A 24,109-nucleotide genomic window follows, 5' to 3' on the forward strand; every position below is an offset into this window, starting at 1 on the left:
CAAAACCAAAACAGACACTGTAAAATAAAGTTTGTCACTCTGTCTCATCAGACAGCAGACTCCATGACTTGAAATACTTCATGCCGTCAAGAGCAGTCTCAAATGTCTTACGGAGTTAAAGTGCATCGCTCTGACACCCAGAGCTCAAGAAAAAATTACGATCACTGTCTCTCTCTGTCCTTCTTTCTTTCACTCTTTTATTTTGCTCTAATTACCACCCACACTATGAGCTGTACCACCGGCAGGTTGCAGACAGTAGAGATACTCTGAAAACCCTCCTACCAGTTAATTATCACAGCTACCGGCCCAGAGGCTCAAACTGACAAAACCAGACAGCAGACTTTTGCCTTTTATTAGAAATGGTGTCAGAAATGAAAATTCGTAACTTCAGAGCCACTTTGAGAAACAATGGAAAAAGAAAGAAGAAATAATAAATGTTTGTTTACTTCTGATGAAACTCTGATTACATATGAGACAGAAAGCATATACTGTTGCCGCAGACAATTGGATATGAAAAAATTCTGGACACCACTATCAAATAAGCATGGTATACTAGTAACATTCAAAAGGGTTTGAAATATTATTATAATGATACTTTGATTAATTGTTCTCAGATGAAGTTGTTTGTACTTACATTTGAGTCTGTTTGTCACACTTGCCATTGTTGGCTTTAGAGAATATTAATATATTTATATATATATAGAATATTAATATAACATATATTTATAATGCATTCATATGGACCTTTTATGATATTTTTTTATTTTATTTCATCCTAAGGAAATTTAAGAAGAAAATCTAAGATGATGTTGTCTACTACAGATAAATTTTAATTCTTAAAACTGGAAAAGACAACTATAAACTGTGGTTTATCGTAGATATAAACAGATGAGTTCAAACTCACAGCTTTGGCACTGGTCTTCCTGATGACCCCAGCAACGTCCATTACAAGATCTGTGACACCGTCTGCCTGCGGAAAGAAGCCAGAATAATCAACCATGACATTTTGGGCTCCATATAATAACAACAGAACTGTCTCAACAAAGATCATTTAGAAATAGTTCAGACACTAGATGTGAATTTGAATTTGTATTTGTCTAAGCCTGTAACATTTATACCACATCTTGTATTCCTCTGGTAGTAAAATGTATTCACTCAGCCTTAGAATTGTACTACTGACAGGCCGTTTCTTTCTTTTCTTGTTCTGCACAGAAAGTTCCCGATTGCAGATGTAATAGTTTTTGAATTGAGTTTGAAGAACCTGGCTTAGAATTCACAGAATAAATTAATGGAAAATTAACTGTTACAGTTCCACAAGTTAAAAAAGAGAAAAATAGAAAGGCCACCTGCTCCATCTTCAGGGTGTTTATACTACTACTTTTTTTTTTGTTTAATTGGTCAAATCAGCTTAATGAAGTACTCACATGAGTTGCCACTGTTGTTGGAAGGAACCACCAGAAGTTCAGAACGTGGGTTCTTGATGATGTCATTCCAGTGGATGGTGTCAGCATGGCACAAGAACTTGTTCTGATCCACATACACGCCTCCATTCAGGATTTCTGGAATAAAATAGTAAAATAGTAAAAAGCTTGTCATTGCCTGAAAGGATCACCACAGTGGCTCCAAAAAGTGTTGAGACATAAAAGCCACTATTGTTTGGGGTCACAAACCTTTTTTTTTTTTTTTTTTTTTTTTTTTTTTTCTGCATGAAAAGTGTGCTTGTACAGTTTTTTTCCCCTCAGAATAAATTATAATAATAATAAATTAATTAATAAATAATAATAATAAATAAATAAATAAATAAATAACATTTAGAAATACATAAAGTGTCACTTAAGTCTCCAGTCTGTTTTTGGATCTTACAGTGGCAGTAAAACAAGCTGAGAAATGATTAGTACAAAAATAAAAATGTGTTCATATTGTTAGGTAAAACTAAAACTATTAAAAATCATTATTTTATTTTAAATATAGCTGAAAAATAAAACTGAATTTAACAGAACCGAGTTAAATAAATGTAAAATAATTAATACATGTAAATATATATGCAAATATATATATATATATATATATATATATATATATATATATATATATATAATTACTAAATTAAATTAGTAAAGTACTTAAGTAAAACAATTACTAAACCTTAGTTAAAAAAAAAAAAAAAACCTTTTAAAATCAACTTATATTTATATTTTTTATATTCTTTTTATATTCAATTTATATTCTTTATGTAATTTTGTAGTTTATTTATTTTTTATTTGTTTTTATTACATTTTTTATTTCCTTATCTTATGATTTTGAGCGGGCCCTGGGCTTTAATGCAAATAGTTATTGTACATCTTTTAAAATGTGTCATAAAAAAACAATGAATGAATAAATAAATACATAAAAGCTTAATAAAAATATCTACAAAAAATTAATAGAAAAAAATAACACATAACAAAGTTACTAAACTTTGCACTACAGTTAAGATGAAAACTAAAAATACAAAAATAACTCAAAATATTAACAAATACTATAATATTATATCCACCTTATTTTTGCCGTAAGAGTGGGTGCAGCCATTTGTAAATTTTATGGGTCTGGCTTCTGGTCTTATCCACATCCAGCTATTTTTTTAGCTCTACAAAACGGCTCATTTTGCTGCTTGATATTACAAACTGGTGTGTCTTACCATATTATTTTAATGTATTATCTATGTATCTATGTATTAATGTATTGTCTATGTATTATCTAGCGGCTAACGAACCGGAAGTCTCGCTCACAGGCTTACTTCAGTGTTGAAGAATAAGGTGGATACAATAAATTGTAAAAGTAACACTGATAAAACCATGACAATATTTTCATCATACTGACAATAAACAATACTAAAATACCACTGGCATAAACACAACCATATTTTATCATACTGTACTCCATTCCATTCATAAGCTGGCAAAGCGATTACAATGGAAGCCATCCATGCTAATAATGTCTGTGCATATCATTGATTGCGTATAGCTTTTCTCCATAAGCAGTGTATATTTATAATCTCAAAAGTTTAAAAAGTGTCTCTCATTTAGCTGGGTAGAAAGTTTCACACTGGCTGTGATGAGCATGTGCAAGCTTGACGAGCAGAGATAAGTGGCCAGACAGTTCAATTTATCCGTCTCATTCTCAGTGTGTAATTACAATGATTAAGAATAAAAATCTGTTTTTGGCATCTCATTTTGACGTCCTCTATCTTTAAATGACCATAAACGCCTTCAGCCTTTATCAAGATCAGCCTGTGGTCCATATTGGTGTTTCTGGTGCCAGGATCCCTTCTGAGAGTGTGAAAAGGTGTATCAGACACCTTGCATGCTTGGCTGATCGTATTGTACTGCGCTTTCCAAACACAATGAATGAGTCTGGAAGGAAATCAGACCTGGTACTTATCCAAACAAACACACACTAAGCAATGTTCTACGATATTCCAGGCTCTTTTTGGCTTGGGCTCCTTTTTTCATTCTAAGTTGATGGGTTTTTTGCTTATTTCATGGTCTACCATGTGAAAAAAGTAAATCACAATACTCAAAACTACTTATTAATATTTTAGTTTTAGTTACCTTCAAATTCAGCGCAAAGACCTTGTCTGTGTTAAAAGTCCAGAAATAAACTACTAGGGTCATTCCATTTTAAACCAAATTTCAGAAAATTCATTCAAACTGAAGCGGTATCGTGTGTATGAATAAAAACTGATGAATTTCTGGGAAATACCTAACAAAAGTTCAACTAAGAAAGATCTCTGTTAAAGTACAGGGACGAATCTCCTGTTTGACAATGAGAGCTAAATTAAAAAGACTCCACTCATGTCGAGTGCAGAGGGAAAGATCTTTATACACTGATACATTATAGATTAAAAAGTCTTTTTTTTTTTTTCCCCTTAGTCTTTTGGCATATAAGAGGTCTTTGTACCATTAAAACATCCTGCTAATTTTATAGCTTAAAACTAGGGCTGTCGATAAAACTTTTTAATCTAATTAATTACATAATGTATTGCTTAATTAATCTAACTAATCGCAAAATACATTTGACTGTAAAAATACCCACAAAAGATTATTTAAAGCTGTTTTGTGTTAAATGAGAAAGTATCAAGTAGACATTACAAACTGTAGCTTTAGAAAGAAACAGCTTATTTGATTCAGTATAAAATGTATTACACATGTAGGCTGCAATGGCCTAACATTAATTTATTAATTAAGTTAATTTGAGAAACATCACAGTATTTTTGTTCATATAATGAAAGTCATGGTAACCAAAACAGCTTTGTTACCAACAGTCTTTAAAATACTTTATTTTATGTTCCACAAAAGTAAATGATGACTTTTTTTATTGTTTGTTTTGTCTTTAATATTTATTTATTTATTTATTTATTTATGTTTTAAATAAATGACATTCCAAATAAGAAACTAATTCTGCCAGTCTTTATGAGTCATTCACTCATTTGATTCAGTATGTTCAAATGGCAAATTCATTCCGAAATTAAATAAATGGCTCTCTTTATAAATGGGCCTTTGAATCATTGATTCACAAGATTCGTTCAAAATGCGGATTCATTCAGAAACTAAACACCACTGTGTTGGTCTGAGACGGGAAACAATACTGCTATGGCTTCAAAGGTAGTACGTTCTCTGCTAAATCGAGCAAAAACACATAATATAATGTTTAAAATATAATAACATCAACTTCTGTTGTATAAAATGACATTTAAGCTTGTGATAGATTGGGACAAAATCAGCACTCGTGTCATATTGCTGACAAAACCCATACAGGGGCATTTTTTTGCAATCTTGAATTTTAGGGAATAACTGCATTTATGGAGTTGTTGCCCTGCATCATATTTGTCAGCAGTTAACTGTATGAAATATAACATGATATACAGCCTGGGGGCCAGCATGTTAACTGCATTAAAATATTTTAATTATTTTTTTATAACTAATTAATTAAGTTAACACACTAAACTGATAGCTCTATTAAAAGCATTTATTTATTTATTTATTGTCTTTATAAACAAACCGCATATTTAAACAAGTACATTCTCGCGTAAAAAAAACAACAACAAAAAAACAAAACAAAACTACATTTAAACTACATTCTGTGACACAAAAACACTATTATTTATCAAATTAGAGAGGATTTGGGCGTCCGCCATGACACACGCTGTGAGAAATACTGCAAGTGGAGTTAAACAAACGGTGAAACGGCTGGAGTTCCGATATCACTAGAATATTGCTCTCCTCTCAGCCAATTAGAATTGAGGACCATTGTGAAAAACCTTTTTTTTTAATTATTATTATTAATTTAATCTGTTATTAAACAATAAATATGGTTGCTCCCCGCTTTCCATGTAATGTAATAGAAAATATCCTTCTTTGGCTAAAAGAGCAAATTTGTCACTACATAAAACTCTAAAAGAAATCCCAGTGTTTTCCATTAGTTTCTTTGACAGCAGTGGAGCGATTGTTTTGCATGACAAATGTGAGCATATCTGAGAGCGTATACTGTGTGGAGGAGGGCCTCCTCATGGATATCCGTAATTGTGTTGAAGCCTCCTGATTAAATTTCAGCCATCTTAAATGTTATTGCTTCACAGTGAATCAGTGTGACAAATGTGATGCATTGTCCTGATAACTGAAATAATATGCAAGGGAAAAAATAAATAAATAACAGCTGTTAAAACTTTCGAAAAATATTGCTTTGCTTTGTTTTTGCTGTCTTTTCGACTGGCAGCTGAGTATCTCCCAGAGTTTTTGCTGGCATAAAAAAATGGAGCACATGGTCAAATAAATCATAGGCCATAAATCAAAAAATAAAACAACATGTGGAGCTCATTATAGAAAAAGCATTACTGTAAATTTAAGTTTTGCAAATTGTGGTAATTTAATAAGATGAGCAGCATGTTGGAATAGTACACACATTCAAAATTTGAATTTATTTTTTTTTCTTTGGACCAAACAGATGATAAATGCCATCTAATTATGCTGTTTACCCTTGTAAAAAAGTATGGCTGGAGTACCATGGTACAGTTATGGTATCAGATGTCAATACTATACTACAAAATATACTACAGCTCAAAAGTTTGTCTTTGTATGATTTTTAAATATTTTTGAAAAAAAAAAAAAAAAAAAAAAAAAAAAAAAAACACTATGCTTATGCTCACTAAATCTGCATTTTTTTTTTTTTTTTTTTAAAAAAAGTAGTGTAAAATTAGTAATACTGTGAAATTGTACTACACTTTAAAATAACTATTTTCTCTTTTAACATATTTAAAATGTAATTTATTCCTGTGGTGCAAAGCTGAATTTTCAGCATCATTACTCCAGTCTTCAGTGTCATGCGATCCTTCAGAAATCATTTTAATATGCTGATTTGGGGCCACAGAAAAACTTCCACAGGGGCCTCAAGATAACCAAAAAAAATAATTTTACAATATTACAAAAATATTACAATTATTAATATTTTACAATAATTTAACTCTAATCTAAATTAAAACTAAAAGAAAATTCACAAAATCTAAACATTTTCATATAATGCAATCAATCAAAATAAATATTTACATATTAAATAATAAAATAATTTATTAAAAATTCTAATAAAAATGTATATTTCTTCCCCACTACCCATCAATAACTGTTGTGTTTAGGTGGTGAAGAACACCTACAGTTCTTAAAATGTCTGAAATCACTAAATGAATTGTGTTTAATTAATTTAGTATAGCAACACCTCCAGTTATTATTATTAAAAAACAAAAAAGTTTGAAAACTAGTAGCTTTGTCATAATTACAAAAGAAGTACCAGAAGTAGCCTATATTGGAGAGCCTTTGAATATTATTTTGGACAATGAGGGTCCTTTGAGACAAAACATTGAGAACTGCTACTTTACAGTGCTTGACTGACTTGCCAATATCATCAAGTCACTTTGCAACTCCTTATTACATTTCCCTGTTACATCCACAGAGCCTGAAATGGTTGAAGAAAACACGGCCCTATTAAAATGAGAGATGTGCCGAGTCACACTATTTATATAAAATAAATGCTAATGAAATTTCCAGTTCCATCTTGCCGTCGCTTAGTGCCACTTCCACTAATATCCTCTTCAGACTAGCATCATGATCCACAGCCCTCTGTCGCCCCCGCCCTCCGCCCGTCTACATTCACGAAGCGTCTCATTATTCAGCCACACAGGGAGGAGAGTTTGGCTGGTGGAGATAGCAGAGCGTCCCAGAAATCACAGCCAGCAGCAGGGTCTCCGGAGGGCAGGCTGGGAGGGTTGGTGGAGCCATGATACGGCTGAAACCTCACAGACCATTCTGCAAGCCCCAGCTCGCAGGTGCACCTTACATTTCTCACCTATTCTTTTCATGTTTGGTGTAAGATGGATTTGATCTCCCAAGCAGGTACCTTTGAAATCGGGTCCCCTCACAAAGAGAAGACAAAGATCAGCTGGGATATTGACACTGCCGCTCTCCAGCGAACTGCATTGTGCTGATAATGAATGCAGGACATGGGGTGGCTTGCTTTATCCATTACGCTACATACAGTTTGATACAATGAATGCCATCTCGATTACAGAGACCCTGAAGAGTTCAAAGCAAACTGACTTACACTTACAATGCAGACATTTAGTCTAACAGTATCCAATAAGACATTTCTCAATGTCAAACCACTAACACACAAACCCCTTTGGTAAAACAAACTGGCAACCTCTTGGAATACGCAATTAGTTGTTGTCACAGTAGATTACGGTACATTAGGAAGCACTGCAGTATGCAGATACTTTCCTCTGTGAATTACTACAAAACTGCACTGGTTGCAGCATTACTGCAGATAATCATAGCTTTTATATATATATATATATACAAATATATACTTATATACATATATACATATATACATATATATATATAAAGGACTGATAAGGAAATTGATCAAAAGTGATGGTAAATTAATGTTACAAAAGATATCTATTTCAAATATTCTTTTCTTTCAATTTTCGATGCACCACACACTATGAATATTACTATTTTAAAATAATTTAACTCTAATCCAAAATAAAACTAAAAGAAAAATGACAAAATCAAAACATTATTTTATATAATTCTATATTAAACATTACATATTAAATAATAAAATAATGTATTAAATATTATATATATATATATATATATATATATATATATCGATAACTGTTGTGCTTAGGTGGTGAAGACCACCTATAGTTCTTAAAACTTCTGAAATCACCAAATGAATTGTGTTTAATTAATAATATATAATCATTTAAAAAATAAATAAATAAATAAAATAAAATAAAATAAAAATATGTCAATGACATTTTGGACAATGTTCAAAAGTTTAGGGTTAGAATTTTTTTTTTTTTTTTTATAGAATATATTAACTTTATTCAGCAAGGTTGCATTAAATTGATCAAAAATACAGTAAAAACATCTTGAATATTAAAAAAAAATGTTTCTACAAATAGAAAGAACAATTGTTTAAATCATTTACAAGAAGAAGAAATGTTTCTTGATCACCAAATCAGCATATCAGAATAATTTATAAAGTTTATTTGACAATTTAAACTGATGTAATGATCCTGAAAATTCAGCTTTATTATTAAAGGATTAAATCACATTTTAACATATTAAAATAGAAAACATCATTTTGATAGTGTAAAAATAGTGTTTCAAAATATTACGGTTTTTATTTTTGGTCAAAACTGCAGCCTTGGTGATAGTGTTAATTTAGTGTTAACTATGACGAGGCAATATTAAGGTCAGTAAACAATAATTGTGACTATATCAACATGCAATATCATTGAAGTATTGAAATATTATTGAGGACTGCTGTATGTGCCTTTACTATGCAAGCTTTTATGTGTGCGGTTGCCAGATATCAAGAGTTCAAATCCCCAAATCAGAGCTTTTCTGTTAAAAGAATACATTTTTAGCCTGGTGTTTTGTTTACTTTTTTTGCAATCTGGCAAACATTCTATTGATTTGATTTGTGAAAATGCAACAGCTGGTCAACTAAAACTTGACTAAACAATAACATGACAAGTTTGACTAATTATGATAACCAAAACAAACATTTGACAGAGGACAAATTTACCACTACTTTAAAGGCTTTTTACAAAAGCATTACAAAATCTTAACATTAGATAGTGTAAAGTGTCAAACAAATTGAAATTGAAATCCAAATTCAATTTATGTCTGTCCAAAAGTTATAGCACATGTACAGACTATACACAGACTGATCACGGCCATCAATTTTACTTCTTACTAGTGTCTCAAATAAGTATTTTGCAAAGATTTGAAATCCAGTATATCCAGTCAACCTCATATTTCAAAAATACAACTCAGAGTTTCCAGAAAGACTGGCGCATCCCTACTCCCTTGGAAATGAGATCAGATTGGAAATGCCAATCTTCAACTAGCTCTTCCCATTTTTCTGTGCAGTATGCATTAGAAAGTCTGTTAACGGGCAGTGGGTGGCCATGTAAGACTTGCTCATTCTATTAATCATATGCAAGTAGAGGGGATTATTTACAAAAGAACAGAACAAAGGTGACCTTAACAAAGCTCAAGCACCCAAACTAATGACAATCAATTACAATTACCCCTTTCCCCTGACAAACAAAAATGCCTAATATTAACAGACCTCAGACTATTTCATTCTTGCAATTATGTTTGACATTAATTGCTCCAACTGCACTCCACAGGGACGTCGAGTTAAATGGTTAATGGTGGAGCTTTGCATTGGGCATAAAAGGAACAACGAAGGCCGCTGAGAGAAAGAACACCCAGAACACAATTTGCCACCAGAATTGAGTCAGGAGATCTCTTTATATCCCCTCCGCAGGAAGTCCTCAGAGAGCCTTTTTAATCACATTCAGCTGCAATGAACGGGCTTTGTTTTTTGAGAGATTCAGAGGCAAACCAATTATTACCCACAAAGCGCTCTTCCTGTTCCCACTTTGTTCTTGACTGATGGTTGGAAAAACAGAATTTGCTGACATAATTTCATATTCAGGAAGTAATGCGATTACAATAGCTTCGGAAATAAAATCAAAGTACTTATAACTATCATTCTTTAGGGTGAGAGGTGACAGCTTTAGAAAGCTAATCTACGTTCGCGCCTTATTTCGGCTAGGCACAGTATAGCTACGCTAAGACAGCAGCTAAACACCAAAATAGAGGCTGTTTATTGTACAGTTTCTGATTTTAAAGGGAACAAAAAAATGTAATGCCACACTAATGCATTTTTCCCTTCTGTTTTGATGCATTTGCTTACTCAAATCAATCACTGATATAAATCAAATTCAACTAGTTAGACAGTTCACTCAAAAATAAACTGCATCATTTGCATTTACAGTATCTAGATTTCAGACTGCTTTCCAAATCTTACTATATTTGATCACATTTCAGATATAGCCATAACCGTTAAATCCAACTATAAGATACTTTCCTCTGTGAGTTACTACAAAACTGCACTGGTTGCAGCATTATTGCAGATAATCATAGCTAGATATAAGGACTCTAATTCTGCAAGGACTCATTAAATTAATTAAAAGTGATAGTGGTGTTTATATTGTGATATATTGGTGATATTTATATGATATTTATAATGTTACAAAAGATATCTATTTCAAATATTCTTTTCTTTCGATTTGAGACTTGTATGCACCACACACTATGATTATTACTATTTTAAAATAATAAAAAAAATAAATAAATAATAAATAATAATAAAACCTTTGGAAAATACAATTTGTGAAGATTCCTTCTTTTAATGGTCAATGTATAGACCTCAGTTTAAGATTTTGTTTCTTAAAGGAATGGTGTACCAAAATAATTTCAAATTAAACACTCAACTATTAAGACTATCAGGGTTTTTACACAACTGTATTGCCTTCCAAAAAATAAATAAATAAATAAATAAAAAATCAATTAACACATGCATATTTTATTAAAAACATAAAAAAAAAATAAAATAAAAAAATAAAATGAAATAAAATAATCTCTTACGTGTTCCACATAAGAAAGTCATACAGATTTGTCACAACTAATGCATTTTCTTTTTCTTTCTGTTTTGATGTACTTACTTTAATCAGTCACTGATATAAAATCTACCCAACTTCTCAAGTTACTAAGAGAATAAGATTCATCTTTAAAGTCAGCATGAAATATATATATTTCAGAAACATTCCAGAAATTTGGAATCTTTCCAGGATTTTTTGGAATCTTCCATTTTTTTTTTTTTTATTAAAATGCCATAACTGTATCTTCTGGCAAAACAACACATTCCTTCCTGGCGATGTATGCAGTCTTTTTCAATCATTTAGTCCTCATCCCTGCACGTTAACATTCATCTGCCTTCATTTTTGAGTTCAACACTCACATCTCAAAATCCGATCAAGACCTAATGCACGGAAGCAAGTTCCCACCCTATTAGGCTTGCCACGATAGACGGTGTTGACGGTGTTACCGGTTTTAAGACGCAACACCGGTGACATCACTTTTCCACCATGACACCCTCCCCACATTTTTTTTTTTTTTAAGTATTCGTTTTTTTTATTAAATATTTATTTGAATTAAATGGAAAATATAATTCTAAATAATTTACTTAAGACGAGAGCATGCACTATAATTAAAAACTGAACATGGCTACAATGCGTCATATTTCATTTATCACGTGAGGAGAACGAGAGGAGTCGAATTTACAGAAAGAGAATGGCGTTGTGTTTTTTTTTTTTTTTTTTTGTCGTTATGTTAATAAAAGTTCTGTTTAATATCAGTGATTTTTTTTTTTTTTCGACAACTTTCGTTGTCGTCCATTCAAACAATTGACGCCGAATTGCCAATTCCCGCAAAACTGAAAGTGAAAGTATAATACGCACGCATTTATAAGCTATTTAAACGCAGGAAAAAAGAGGAAAAGAGGAAACCCCCAGCCCCACGGTGATACCGGTATTACCGGTGTTGTCACGTGTCGATTAACCGGTGGGGAAATTTCCTCATCGTCACAACCCTACACCCTATATTTCCTTCTTTTTAGATAAGACATTACTCTTGAATGTACATCAAAACACATAAGGAATGATCTGTCGCTACGTATGCTTCAACTATGCCAACATGAAATGGCGCTCACAACCCACTTCACACAGCATAAAGTTACAGTTAACGACACTGCATAAGTGACCTTGAAAACAAAAGACCAACTAAAAAAATATGAGCAGCTGCAAAACATATTCACAAAAGCACTGAAACTCGTCTGCAACATTGTTGTCTAGAGAGTCTTAAAAGATGCTGAACAATACAGGGGCCCAGCTGGATCAAAAACGTTCAGACAATCAAGGCCCAGCCTTGGGTTCACGGACAGAAGCTCAGAAGCAAGAAAGGGTTTACTAACTGAGCAGCCAAGGCTGTGTGGAGGAGAGCAGAGGACTGGACATGCTAGCCCAAGAGGCTCTGTGGGGGTGGGCGGCAAGCATGCTTCACATCAAGGCTATTGCATTAATACACCACCGGGGATGTGTACAAGCATACATATGAGGGCACAAAGTGTTAGGTTGCATGGAGATTTGTGTAACATAATGAATAAATTAGACAAGGTGGAATTGTGGAGTCAGCAAACATGGCTTAGATTCAATGGCAAAGCTTTAGGGAATAACTCAACACGATAAAAATAAAAATTTTAGTCAAAAATTTTAAATCCAATCAAAATCAACTACCAAACCTTCAGAAAACAACCAAGTTCCAATTTCAATTTAATGATTTTAGTGAAGTAAATATAGCTGTTTTCATTGAAAGAGACCCCTAATTTAAGATTGTGTTTCTTAAAGGAACAGTTCAATCAAAAATGTCTGTTCTTAAAGGAACAGTTCAATGAAAATCCAACACACTGGAAACCAGCCTCACACACAAAAAATATTTTGTGTTCCAGATACTGTAAGAAAGTTTCAGGACAGAATTATTTTTTTCCTCCGTTAATGAACTCAAATTATATTTTTCATTAATTTAATGGTAAAAAAAAAAAAAAAAAAAAACGTTTATGTACATGCACAATACGTATTTGATTAAATACTATATTAAAACAAGCTTTTTGTTATGGAGACTTTTTTATTTACAGTAAAAAGATAATGCATAGTTTAATCAGTAGGGCTGGGTTTTGACACAAATTTCACAATTTGATTTGCTTCTGATTCACAAGCTTGCAATTCGATTTGATTTCAGATTCAAATTGATTTGATTATTTTGGATAAATAACAGGTACAGTACATGCCAAATTTTCTACAGAAAAAAAAAAAATCAACTAATACTATAAAATGTAAATGAGAATCACCTGCATAATACTGAAGGTTAAAATTAACTGATTTGCAAACAAACATTTAAATTAGACTCAGTTAAGTTTTTATAATAATATAAAGATACAATGATATAATTATATTTATATTCCAATTTGTTTTTTGAAATAAAAACACTTAAATGGTGGCTCATAAAAACCTGACTGATTTATTCAAACATTAATTAAACATTGAACACATGGTGTATATATTTAGTAAAATACTCCTCACTAGAGTTAATTTTTCTAGCCGACTAATGAGTTTATGGTCACCAAAACACTAGTTTTTTCTGAGGTAAATGTGATGTTACGTGACATTGTTTACAAGCTTTTATATTGATGTCTTTGCACAGTTGAAGCACAGATTTCGGTAAGTTGTACTCTTTCTTTTGGCATACCTCCGGATGTTTATGCATGTGTATTTCGTGCTGAAACTGGTATTAAAGTGGAGATGATCAGTTCATGTGCTACAGCGATCTGTCACCTCACATTAAACAGCGACAAATGTCATTTATTGTTTTAATGCTGTAACAAAAAGGACAAAATTTAAAATCTGAGACTTTGTTTCATATCAAAATTAACGAAGCACAAAGCTTATTATGATTTATTGGATGGGAGACACACTGAAATGTTCCGTTCATTAACTGAAAACAGGCTAGACTAATCGATTCTTGGGATTTAAGAATAGATACTGTTTCGTAAAAATGAGAATCAATTAAAATCTATATAAACCATATAGATCAGACATACAGGGAAATGTTCCCTTTTCAATCTAAGATGACTGAATCATTTGAATAATGCTTTTTTAATTTGTATGCATACCGCATAATCGTGTAATTGCTTTCACGGTGCAAACTGAGACTTCTTGCCTTGTTGCTTGAGTGCAATTCAAGATCGAATTCATTAGAAAATCCACTGTCTATGAACAACAGACTTTCAAGAGTTTTTGTAACATAAGTCTTGATTTTCAAGCAACTGAACAAGTGCTTGGAAGTATTGCACATGATCTTCGAATTGGTCTTATTCAATAACCTTTGGCCACATGTGGTAAAAGATGAGGAAATATTTACATACAAGGATCTGCCCACTCAATTATTGAACTCTTTCCTGACAACACACGGCTTGAAATTCGATCATCTTGAGATTCCAAAAGGTTGATGAAACCACCCTACGTGCAGCTGCTGGTTATAGAGGTCATCTCCGAGGACATAGTCAAAAAAGAAGAACATTTGATCGAAGGGCCACAGAAAATAAGGTTACAGCCATTATTATATCATAAGCTGCTTATGAAAGCTATTGATCATGTTGCAGAGCCGTGTAGAGGAACCATGAGAGGGGAGCACATGGCTGTAATCAAAGAAGCCATTCATCATCAATGTGCTGAATATCTCAAGGGGCTGAAGAACAACTTTCATCTCTTAAAACTCATATTGAAAATTGCAGAAACATGGCTACCGTTGCCTCAAGAATCAGACTGTACCAGCAATGCTGGAGGAATAGAGAAATCCAATACTAATAATGATTCAAAGACTTTAGCGAGGAATTTAAAGAATTCAATGTTACCTCAAATGTGCATCTTTTCCCATCACTCAACCCAGCCAACTTCTACTGCATTTTCTTGCTTACAGTGGGGGTTATGATACACAGCATTGTCTTTTATGAAGGGTTCTGTTGCAGTGTCATAAATAGTGTGCAACTTTCTGCAACACTGGGCTGGAACATTGTGTTTGCAAGCTTTTAGGTGCAGAATAAAAGTTTTTTTCTGATTCTAGTGCACATTTCTCACTGATATACTGTGGCTGGAAACAGTCACTAATTTAAATGAATGCTCCACTTTAAAAATGCAGTAGGATCTATTGACGGTATTATTGGCAAACAAGTAATATAGACTTGTGCTTCAGATTGTAAAAATAAGAAAAAAGAGTGTTTACAGAAATGCACTTAAAGTCTGCAGCAAGACATTCAGGTTTTGAAGTAGACATGTGGCTTTATTAAAATGTTTGTATTAATTCAAAAAAAAAAAAAAAAATCAATCAATATCATATGAATGTTGTTTTTTTATGGGCATGACATAATTTTATTAGATATAATTTTGTATATATAAGTTAAAAAGGAAATATTATTCATATGTTGATTTGGATCAGTGTGCACTTGGATGTTTAACCTAGTGCAATGCTTTACTCCATAGACTTCCATTGTAAGTGCATTACTGTAAACACATTTTTTTTTTTTTTTAAATCAAAAACAAAATACCTCCTGTCTTCTTTTCTATTCTGCAAATTTATTGAATGCGTGCCAAAGAAAACTGAACCAATTTTTAACTGACTAGACTCAGCCTAAAATGTTTTTCTGGTTTTATCTGCTCAAATTAGGTTGGTTTGTTGGCTGGTTTTAGAGGAGCTTAGGGCACTCTTCAGCTGGTTGCCCAGCTAAGTCAACTAAACAGCAGCTTGGCCAGGCTGAAAGACCAGCTTTTTTTCCCCCCAGCAAGGACATTCTAAACAATAAAGGATGCAAAAATACTAAAATCCACCAATGCATACAGTATGTCAGCATCCAGTTTGTTTTATCCTAGTATTGCTCATTAAAACTGTTAGTTCACTCAAAAATTTCAATTATGTCAGCATTTACACCTTGTGTTTTTCCAAATCCATAAACTTCAGTTTATCATCAAAATTATTTATTTATTTATTTTAGGTTATTAGAAGTCTCTGTCCCTCATTTCAATTCATGTGAATCGAAAGGTTTAATCCAAGTCTTAAATTCTCTCTCAAAGATTATCACTTCATATGATTACAGAATTTTCATTTTTGCTTGAACTGTTCCTTTAAATGAGAAATGCAAGGATAAAACATGACATGGACACTGATGTACTGTGTGTATTTAAAGGGACAGTTCACCCAAAAATGAAAATTACCCCATGATGTACTCAACCTCAAGCCATCCTAGGTGTATATGACTTTCTTCTTTCAAACAAATACAATCGGAGTTATATTAAAAAAATGTCCTGGCTCTTCCAAGCTTTATAATGGCAGTGAATGGGTGTTAAGATTTTGAAGTACAATGAAGTGCATCCATCCATCCTGAAAAGTACTCCACATGGTTTTGGGGCTTTCCAGTCTAATAAAATGCATCATAAAAAGTGGTCCACGCGGCTCCGAGTGGTTAATAAAGGGCTAAAGTGAATCGATGCAATTGTGTAAGAAGAATATTCATGTTTAACTTTATAAATCGTAATCTCTAGCTTTCGCTAACTGTCATACACACACTCACAAGAGAGTGGCATTCCAGCGGATAAAGTAGGACTTACGTGCAATGTAAGCTGCGGTGAGAAGTGACGAGTACTTAAGTGCACTGGAGAGAGCAAAACAAAACAAATTAGAAGTACAAAACGAGGATTTGTAAAGAAAAATGTCAGAGGATTTTGATATAAGTCAAGAGGAGACTGCACTTTAAAAAATAAAAAAACACAATTTGTTGAGTCAGCTCAAAATAATTTGTTACCCTGCTGCCTTAAAATTTTAAGTTGATTCAAATCAAATATCTAAGTTGTCACTTAGTATAATTTAACATTTCAAGTTGAATAAACTTTTTTTGAGTTGACTGAACTTAAAATTTTAAGGCAGCCAGGTTACAAATTATTTTAAATTGACTCAACAAATTGTTTTTTACAGTGTGGTTTTTCTTTGCTGTAAACAAAACTTGGTTCTCGTAAGACTAGCATATTCTCACCGGAGCTTACACTACGCATACATCCTACGTCATCTGCTGGAACGCCAGACTCTTGAACATGTGTAAGACAGTTAGCAGAAGCTAGCGAATACTGTTTATAAAGTTTTGAATAAGGATTTTTTTCTTACACAAATGCATCGTTTCACTTTTAAAAGGCCTTTATTAACCCCTCGGAGCTGTGAGGAGCACTATTTATGATGGATGGATGCACGCACTTTATTGGACTTTAAAAAAATGAACAGCCATTCACTGCCATTATAAAGCTTGGAAGAGCCAGGACCTTTTTTTAATATAACTCTGACTGCATTGCCTGAAAGAAGAAAGTCATGTACACCTAGGATGGCTTGAGGCTGAGTAAACCATGTGGTGAGCTATCCCTTTAACACAATTTACATTTTTAAGTGAACTATTCTTTTAAGCCTGAAAAAAGTATTTCTTGGATTCTTGAATCCTGAAGTACTCAAAGACAAGTGCTGTAACCTCACACCCCAGTCATTCAAAGACACCACCTGACACCTCATCACAATCAAGAGAGTAACAATGAAAGGAAAGAAATATCTTTGAAGACGCTAAGAAGACAAGAAGGCACCCGGACTGTCAGCGCTCTATTTATCTCTACACCGGGATATTGTTTAATCAGGCATTAAAGTGCTAAAGCCGTATCTGAGATTAATAATACATGATTACGCAAGATACTGGGTATGCCTACTGGGCATGTCGGTGGTTGTCTTAACTTTCTTTCCCTCACCTACTGTGACCTCGTACCACCTGCCAGACTCCTCTGGGCTTCTATTGGCCGTCCGTGAGTCATCAGAAGTCAGACAACCATTATCACGCCTCTGGCTGTTTTGCACCGAGGTGCCACCGACTTCTTCTATTTGTCTGTTGGTTGTTTGACTCCTTGATCTGTTTCTGTTTCTCTCCATATCTTTTTGCATCCCAACAGGGATCCGGAAATATTGTTCTAAGATGAGTTTCTATATTGCATGGTATAAGATATAAAAGAAAGTCTCCCTGTGAGGTAACCAAGCAAGGCTGGAGAAAAAAAAAAAAGCTAGATGTCATCGGTAAAACACTCTCAAATGGAACACAAAACACTGATAAAGATGAAACGCAGTCACATAATGAAGAGTGGCTAATTTATATGAGAGACATCTTGATTATCATAGCCGCTGCTCTGCACAGCATGAAAGACATTATTAGAGCCAATCTTATCAGACATGTGTTCAAATACCAGTCCCTGCTATGGTAATTTAGATTAAGACCACAATATGCAGACCTCAGTCAGACAGTAAAACATCACAAACATTGACTTTAGTGTGCCAACAAGCTATACGAATAGAATCAGAGTTATTTTAAAAAATCTCCTGGCTCTTCCAAGCTTTACAATGGCAGTGAATGGGTGTTGAGATTTTGAAGTACAATAAAGTGCATCTATCCATCCTAAAAAGTACTCCACATGGCTCTGGGGGTTAATAAAGGCCTTCTGAAGTGGATCAAAGCATTTGTGTAAGAAAATAAAACTTTGCCGGAACGCCACTCTCTCATGAACATTAGTACGACAGTTAGCGGAAGCTAGAGATTATGGTTTATAAATTATTAAATATGGATATTTTTCTTACACAAACGCGTCAATTCACTTCAGAAGGCTACTATTAACCCCCTGGAGTTGTGTGGAGCACTTTTTATGATCGATGGATGCACTTTATTGGACTTCAAAAGCTCAAAAGCCATTCACTGCCATTATAAAGTTTGGAAATTCAATTGTATTCATCTGATTCATCTGTATTCATCTGTACATTTCAGATTGTTGTTTTGGGGAAATGTTGCCAGGGTTGAATCTTACTGGATATTTGAAGAAACAGATTACAATAGAAAGACACCTGTCAGGTTCTTGAGGCCAAGTTGTCTGAGGCCGAAGTAGCCATCTCGTCTGTAGTTGAGAAAGATGGCCAGGGCATAGCGTCCTTCATACAGTTTAGTGCCACGGATGATCCGCAGGTTCTCCAGAGGAAGATAGTCGAATTGGTTCAGAGCCACCAACACGTAACCCGTCACCTCACGGATGGACTGCAGAGACACAAAAAAAATATCTAAACAAATGCATAATACATTCTCAGGTAAATCTCATCAGTCATTTGCTTTAGTTCAAGGATGTAGTTTGTCCTTTAGTCAAGGCTTTACCAAAACTTCATCATCAAGTCTATTAGTCGATTCATCAGACAGCCTTGATATAATTTGAAGAGATAATGGCCCAAGAGAGCGCTGGACACTCCCTCTCCACACCCACATCAATCATGTTGACATCCAATCAGTTTCATACTGTGTATCATTAGCAGGCACAGAGGACAGGTCTATTTCATGCAGTCAATGTGATATAGCTGTACTGATCGGACACACACATACTGTGGAAATCCATCTGAAGAGCTGACCAAGCATATGCTGACAGCTGTCACCTGCCAGTCATGATCACTGGATATGTAGAGACACACTGCCAAAGATCATTATGATGTCAAATTTTAGACAGGACTTTAAGGGCCACAGCTGTTTCAAATAATTGTGAAATTAATTGTATTATGTTTTGAATGTGTTTTTGGGGATAGTATTGACGGTTTAACACCAGTAAATAAATTTTTTAAATTAATATAATAAATGTTTTAAATTAATGTAATTTGTTACCCCGCCGCTTTATTTTTTTTTAGTTTAGCCAACTTGAAATTTTAAGTTACTTAGTGTTCATTTAAGTGACAACTGGAATATTTTAGTTGACTAAACTAAAAATTTTAAGTCAGTGGAGTAACAAATTATTTTAAGTTGAAACTATTTATTATTTTAAGTTTTAAGTTGAACTTTTTTTTTTTTTACAGGCCAGAACAATTAAATGAAAATAACATACATTTATTAAATGAAAGGAATACTGTAGTTCATCCAAAAATTTAAATTTGCTTAAATGTTCTCACCCTCAGGCCATGCAAGATCTAGATGAGTTTGTTTCTTCATCAGAGCATATAGGGAAAATCTGGCCTTAAATTATTTGCTCACCAATGGATCCTCTGCAGTAAATGGGTGCCGTCAGAATGAGAGTCAAAACAGCTGATAAGCTGATAAGCAAGTAATCCACACCACTCCAGTGAACATCTCATGAAGTGAAAAGCTGACTGACATATTGGACTGTTGGTGGACTGTTTTCACTTATAAACCGCGGTTGATCTGTGCATATTACTCCCCTGATTCAGATGAGATGACTTTTTCCACCTGAGAAAGCAATATTATGGATACAGAACTCGTATATTAGCTGGAAGCATGGTTTGACGTTAAGAAACAAAAATGACAGATTTGTTTCTTACAAACACGCAGCTTTTCACTTTGCAATATGTTAAATGATGGACTGGAGTGGTGAGGATTACTTGTGGATTATTGTGATGTTTTTATCAGCTGTTTGGAATCTCATTCCGACAGCACCCACTCACTGCAGAGGATCCATTGGTGAGCAAGTGATGTAGTGCAGGGTTGCCAGGTTTTCACAACAAAACGCCCAACTGCTACTCAAAACTAGCCCAATGGCATTTCGAAGGGGGTTCCCTGCGTTCCAGGGGCTACATATTACGTTATTGAGAGTGCATCAACCCACGGACATGAAAAACAACCCATGGCAACAGTGTTAAAGTAGCCAAATTTTGCATGCACTTGGCAACACTGACGTAATGCTAAATTTCTCCAAATCTACATCTTAGATGCCCGGTGGGTATGTCAATTTTTTTTTTTTTTTTTTTTTTTTTTTTTTTTTAATTTATGCAAATTTAAATTTTTAGGTGAACTACTGATTACAATTTATAAGGCAGAATTTTATATTGGAGAATATTATTTTTAAGGTATAATACCACAATATTGTGGTGTGGTAACATATATAGCATTAATGCTAAAATCACTAACACTATATATAAGCTTTAATAATAGTGATTCTGGCTAAATCTGCAACCTTTGCTATTGTCATTCGCAGTTTCTATTACTAGCAACAAAACAACAAGCTCCTCCAAAACCTTACACAGGCCTTCAGGACATGGACCGAATTTCTAATTTGGTTCTAATTTACCTTATTTAATTAAAGGATTACTTTGCTTTTCACAGCCTTCTCAAATAACACTGTTTGCTTTGACACTAATTTGTTTTCTTGCCCTTTTGGTATTAAAAATTCACCGGACCAGTGCTTTAGCTGCCAAGAAATAATAAACGAAACATAAAATCTTGCTTTTTATTTTTTATTTTATTTTTTAATAGACTTTCTTAAAAACACAGGCTAATTCAATTGCAATTACACTTCTGTGCCGCAATTCATAATTGATTCAAGCTAATTTAGCAAGCAGTAAACAATAAACAATTTATTGCTAAATGAGGTTTAAGCCATTTAATATGCTTGTGAAGGTTTTGCTCTTTTAAACAGGAGCCTGGCGTAACTTTGAATAATGACAGATCACAGTGAACCGCATGTTAATAAACACTCTTTTGCTAAATGTTATGCATAAACACAGCAGCTGTGAGTATTTTAAATACAGAAAATTAATTTTGGTGGGTCTAACTAAGGATAAAGAGCTTCAGACACTCACAAAAAACACACACAGTCTTGTTTTCAAGGATAACAAGAACTCGTATGAAAATTTACAAGTACCACAGTGAGACTAACATATGCAATATTAGAAATTTCATAAGAGAACAACAACAGAGAAACCAAAAAAGAGAAGAAAATTCGCAAAACATTACAAATCAAAAGAAAAAAAATAACAATATTGATATGAGCTTTTTGTGTGACCTTTAAATTAAATAATACTGGTTCTGCCTGTATTAAAAGAGCATGCATTCCTTATAAATGCTTTAGCTGTACTGTATGTTTAAGATATGCGGACATCTCAGAGATCAGGGAAAGTATTTACTATTCTGACTGTTCCCTTTACACATTAAAATTACTTTATTCTGTATAGGCACTTCCCAGGAGAAAAGTCACAGGAACACATGCAAAGTCCAGTAAATGTTAATGCAGTGATCTATAAAGAACACACACACTCTTACGATCATATGAATACTGATATCACACAAGGCTGTCCAATATCATGCATCACAAACCTAATAGCTGTAAAAGAACAATAATACTTTTTTTGTGGTCAACATTATTATATCTTGGGATGGGCACAAAACTATTTGTGACCCTGGACCACTCTTAAGTAGCAAGGATATATTTGTAGCAATAGCCAACAATACAATGTATGGGTTAAAATTTTCGATTTTTCTTTTATGCCAAAAATCATTAGTATAGTAAGTAAAGATGTTCCATGAAATATTTTGTAAATTTCTTACCACAAATATATCAAAACTTAATTTTTGATTAGTAACATGCATTGCTATGAACTTCATTTGGACAACTTTAAAGGCGACTTTCTTAATGTTTTGATATTTTTTATATTCACCCTCAGATTATAGAAATAGTTGTATCTCGGCCAAATATTGTCCTATCCTAACAAACCATGCATCAGTGGAAAACTTGTTTGTTTGTTTATTTATTTATTTCAGCTTTCAGATGATGTATAAATAATGATGAATAAAAAAAATTAAAAAAATCTTTATGACTGGTTTTGTGGTCCAGGGTCACATTTATTTGAAACTATTAAATTCCTTTAAAATAAATAAATAAATAAAAATGTATAATATATAAGTCATTATATACATAACATGCATGTTAATTACATACAACTGTGGTTTTGTTAATATTTTGAATTTATTTTTATTATTATTTATATTTTAATATGTCCTGCTTTCGTGTTAATTTTACTTTAAGTCTTAGTAATTTTGTTGTGTTTTTGTAATTTTTATTTGTTATATACATTTCCAATATAGTCTATATACAGATTTTATAAACTTTTATTTCAGTTTTAGTATTAGTTATGTCTAAACATCAATTAAATAAATGCAAACATGAAATGTTGCCTTGGAACCTAGCTGAAATAAAAAAAAAATAATAATAATTTTATTTTTATTTGAGTTTATTTGAGATGACTTTACTTGAACATTTATTATTATTATTATTATTATTATTATTATTATTATTATTATTATTACTTAGGTTAACTACAACAATCCTTGTTTGTTTACACACACACACACACACACTATATATATATATATATACACACACACAACACACTTTATTATGGACTTACTTTGAGTTTATAGACTCAATTTATTGATGTGTCATTCAGTTTGTACTACACACTAGAACAATACATATATTCTATAAAAGTATTATAATAAACTATTTAAAGGGTCATTTTAAACAATTTCCAATTGCAATAGCTTTTTAAGCTCTTTAATCTTTTTTTTCTCCTAGATAGCAATCTCTAATTCTCTAGCTTCTCAGATTGTTCTTAAGAACAATACTCCAGTAATCTCACATAAAATGTCTAAATATTTATCAACAGTGTATGAAACTGTGCTCAGATTTGTCACATTTCTTCAAAAGTCAGAATTCTCAAAATGAATCTAAACATATCCCATCAAATACTTCCAGCCAAGTGATCTGATATCCACACTCAATTAATATCTCTATACTTTGTCCACAATTATTAGATTCATGCCTATAATTATTTTGAAGGAAAATATCAAAGACAAGGTTGATATTCAAATGTGAGAGAAGCTACAAGCAAGCTACAAAAGAGTGAACTCTTTTACTGAATCTGTCAGTAAGAGATCTTCAGCAAACAATAAATATTTGGAGCTCTAATGACTTTATAATCTGCATTTCACCATCTCGTTTCAAACACTTGACTGTCTTTGGTGAGAGCATGATGAAAGTTTGCTGACATCTTTATTGAGAGCATATTTTGTGAGCAAGATGGCAACAGAAGTAACAGGAGAATATTCAGAACAAACAAAACAACTCCAGTTACAAGCGAGAAAGTGGCAGGAGATCATTTTTCGTGAGAGATATGAGACGGCGAATGAGGAGGGTAGCTGACAGAACCCC

The 24,109-nt window shown here is 33.0% G+C and overlaps 1 protein-coding gene across 1 annotated transcript in view; it reads right to left on the reverse strand.

Moving 5' to 3' along the window:
• erbb4a (erb-b2 receptor tyrosine kinase 4a) overlaps positions 1 to 24,109 on the reverse strand; it is a 184,333-nt gene that overhangs the window by 45,936 nt on the left and 114,288 nt on the right. Inside the window, exons 3-5 of the mRNA XM_051118003.1 lie at positions 18,981 to 19,167; positions 1,425 to 1,559; positions 905 to 970 (exon numbers count right to left, since the gene is read on the reverse strand). Of these exons, the coding sequence (XP_050973960.1) occupies positions 905 to 970; positions 1,425 to 1,559; positions 18,981 to 19,167 (388 nt within the window). The remainder of the gene's footprint in view (positions 1 to 904; positions 971 to 1,424; positions 1,560 to 18,980; positions 19,168 to 24,109) is intronic.

This window comes from Labeo rohita, chromosome 1 (genome assembly GCF_022985175.1).
Source record: "Labeo rohita strain BAU-BD-2019 chromosome 1, IGBB_LRoh.1.0, whole genome shotgun sequence".
In the NCBI taxonomy this organism is placed as follows: Eukaryota; Metazoa; Chordata; class Actinopteri; order Cypriniformes; family Cyprinidae; genus Labeo; species Labeo rohita.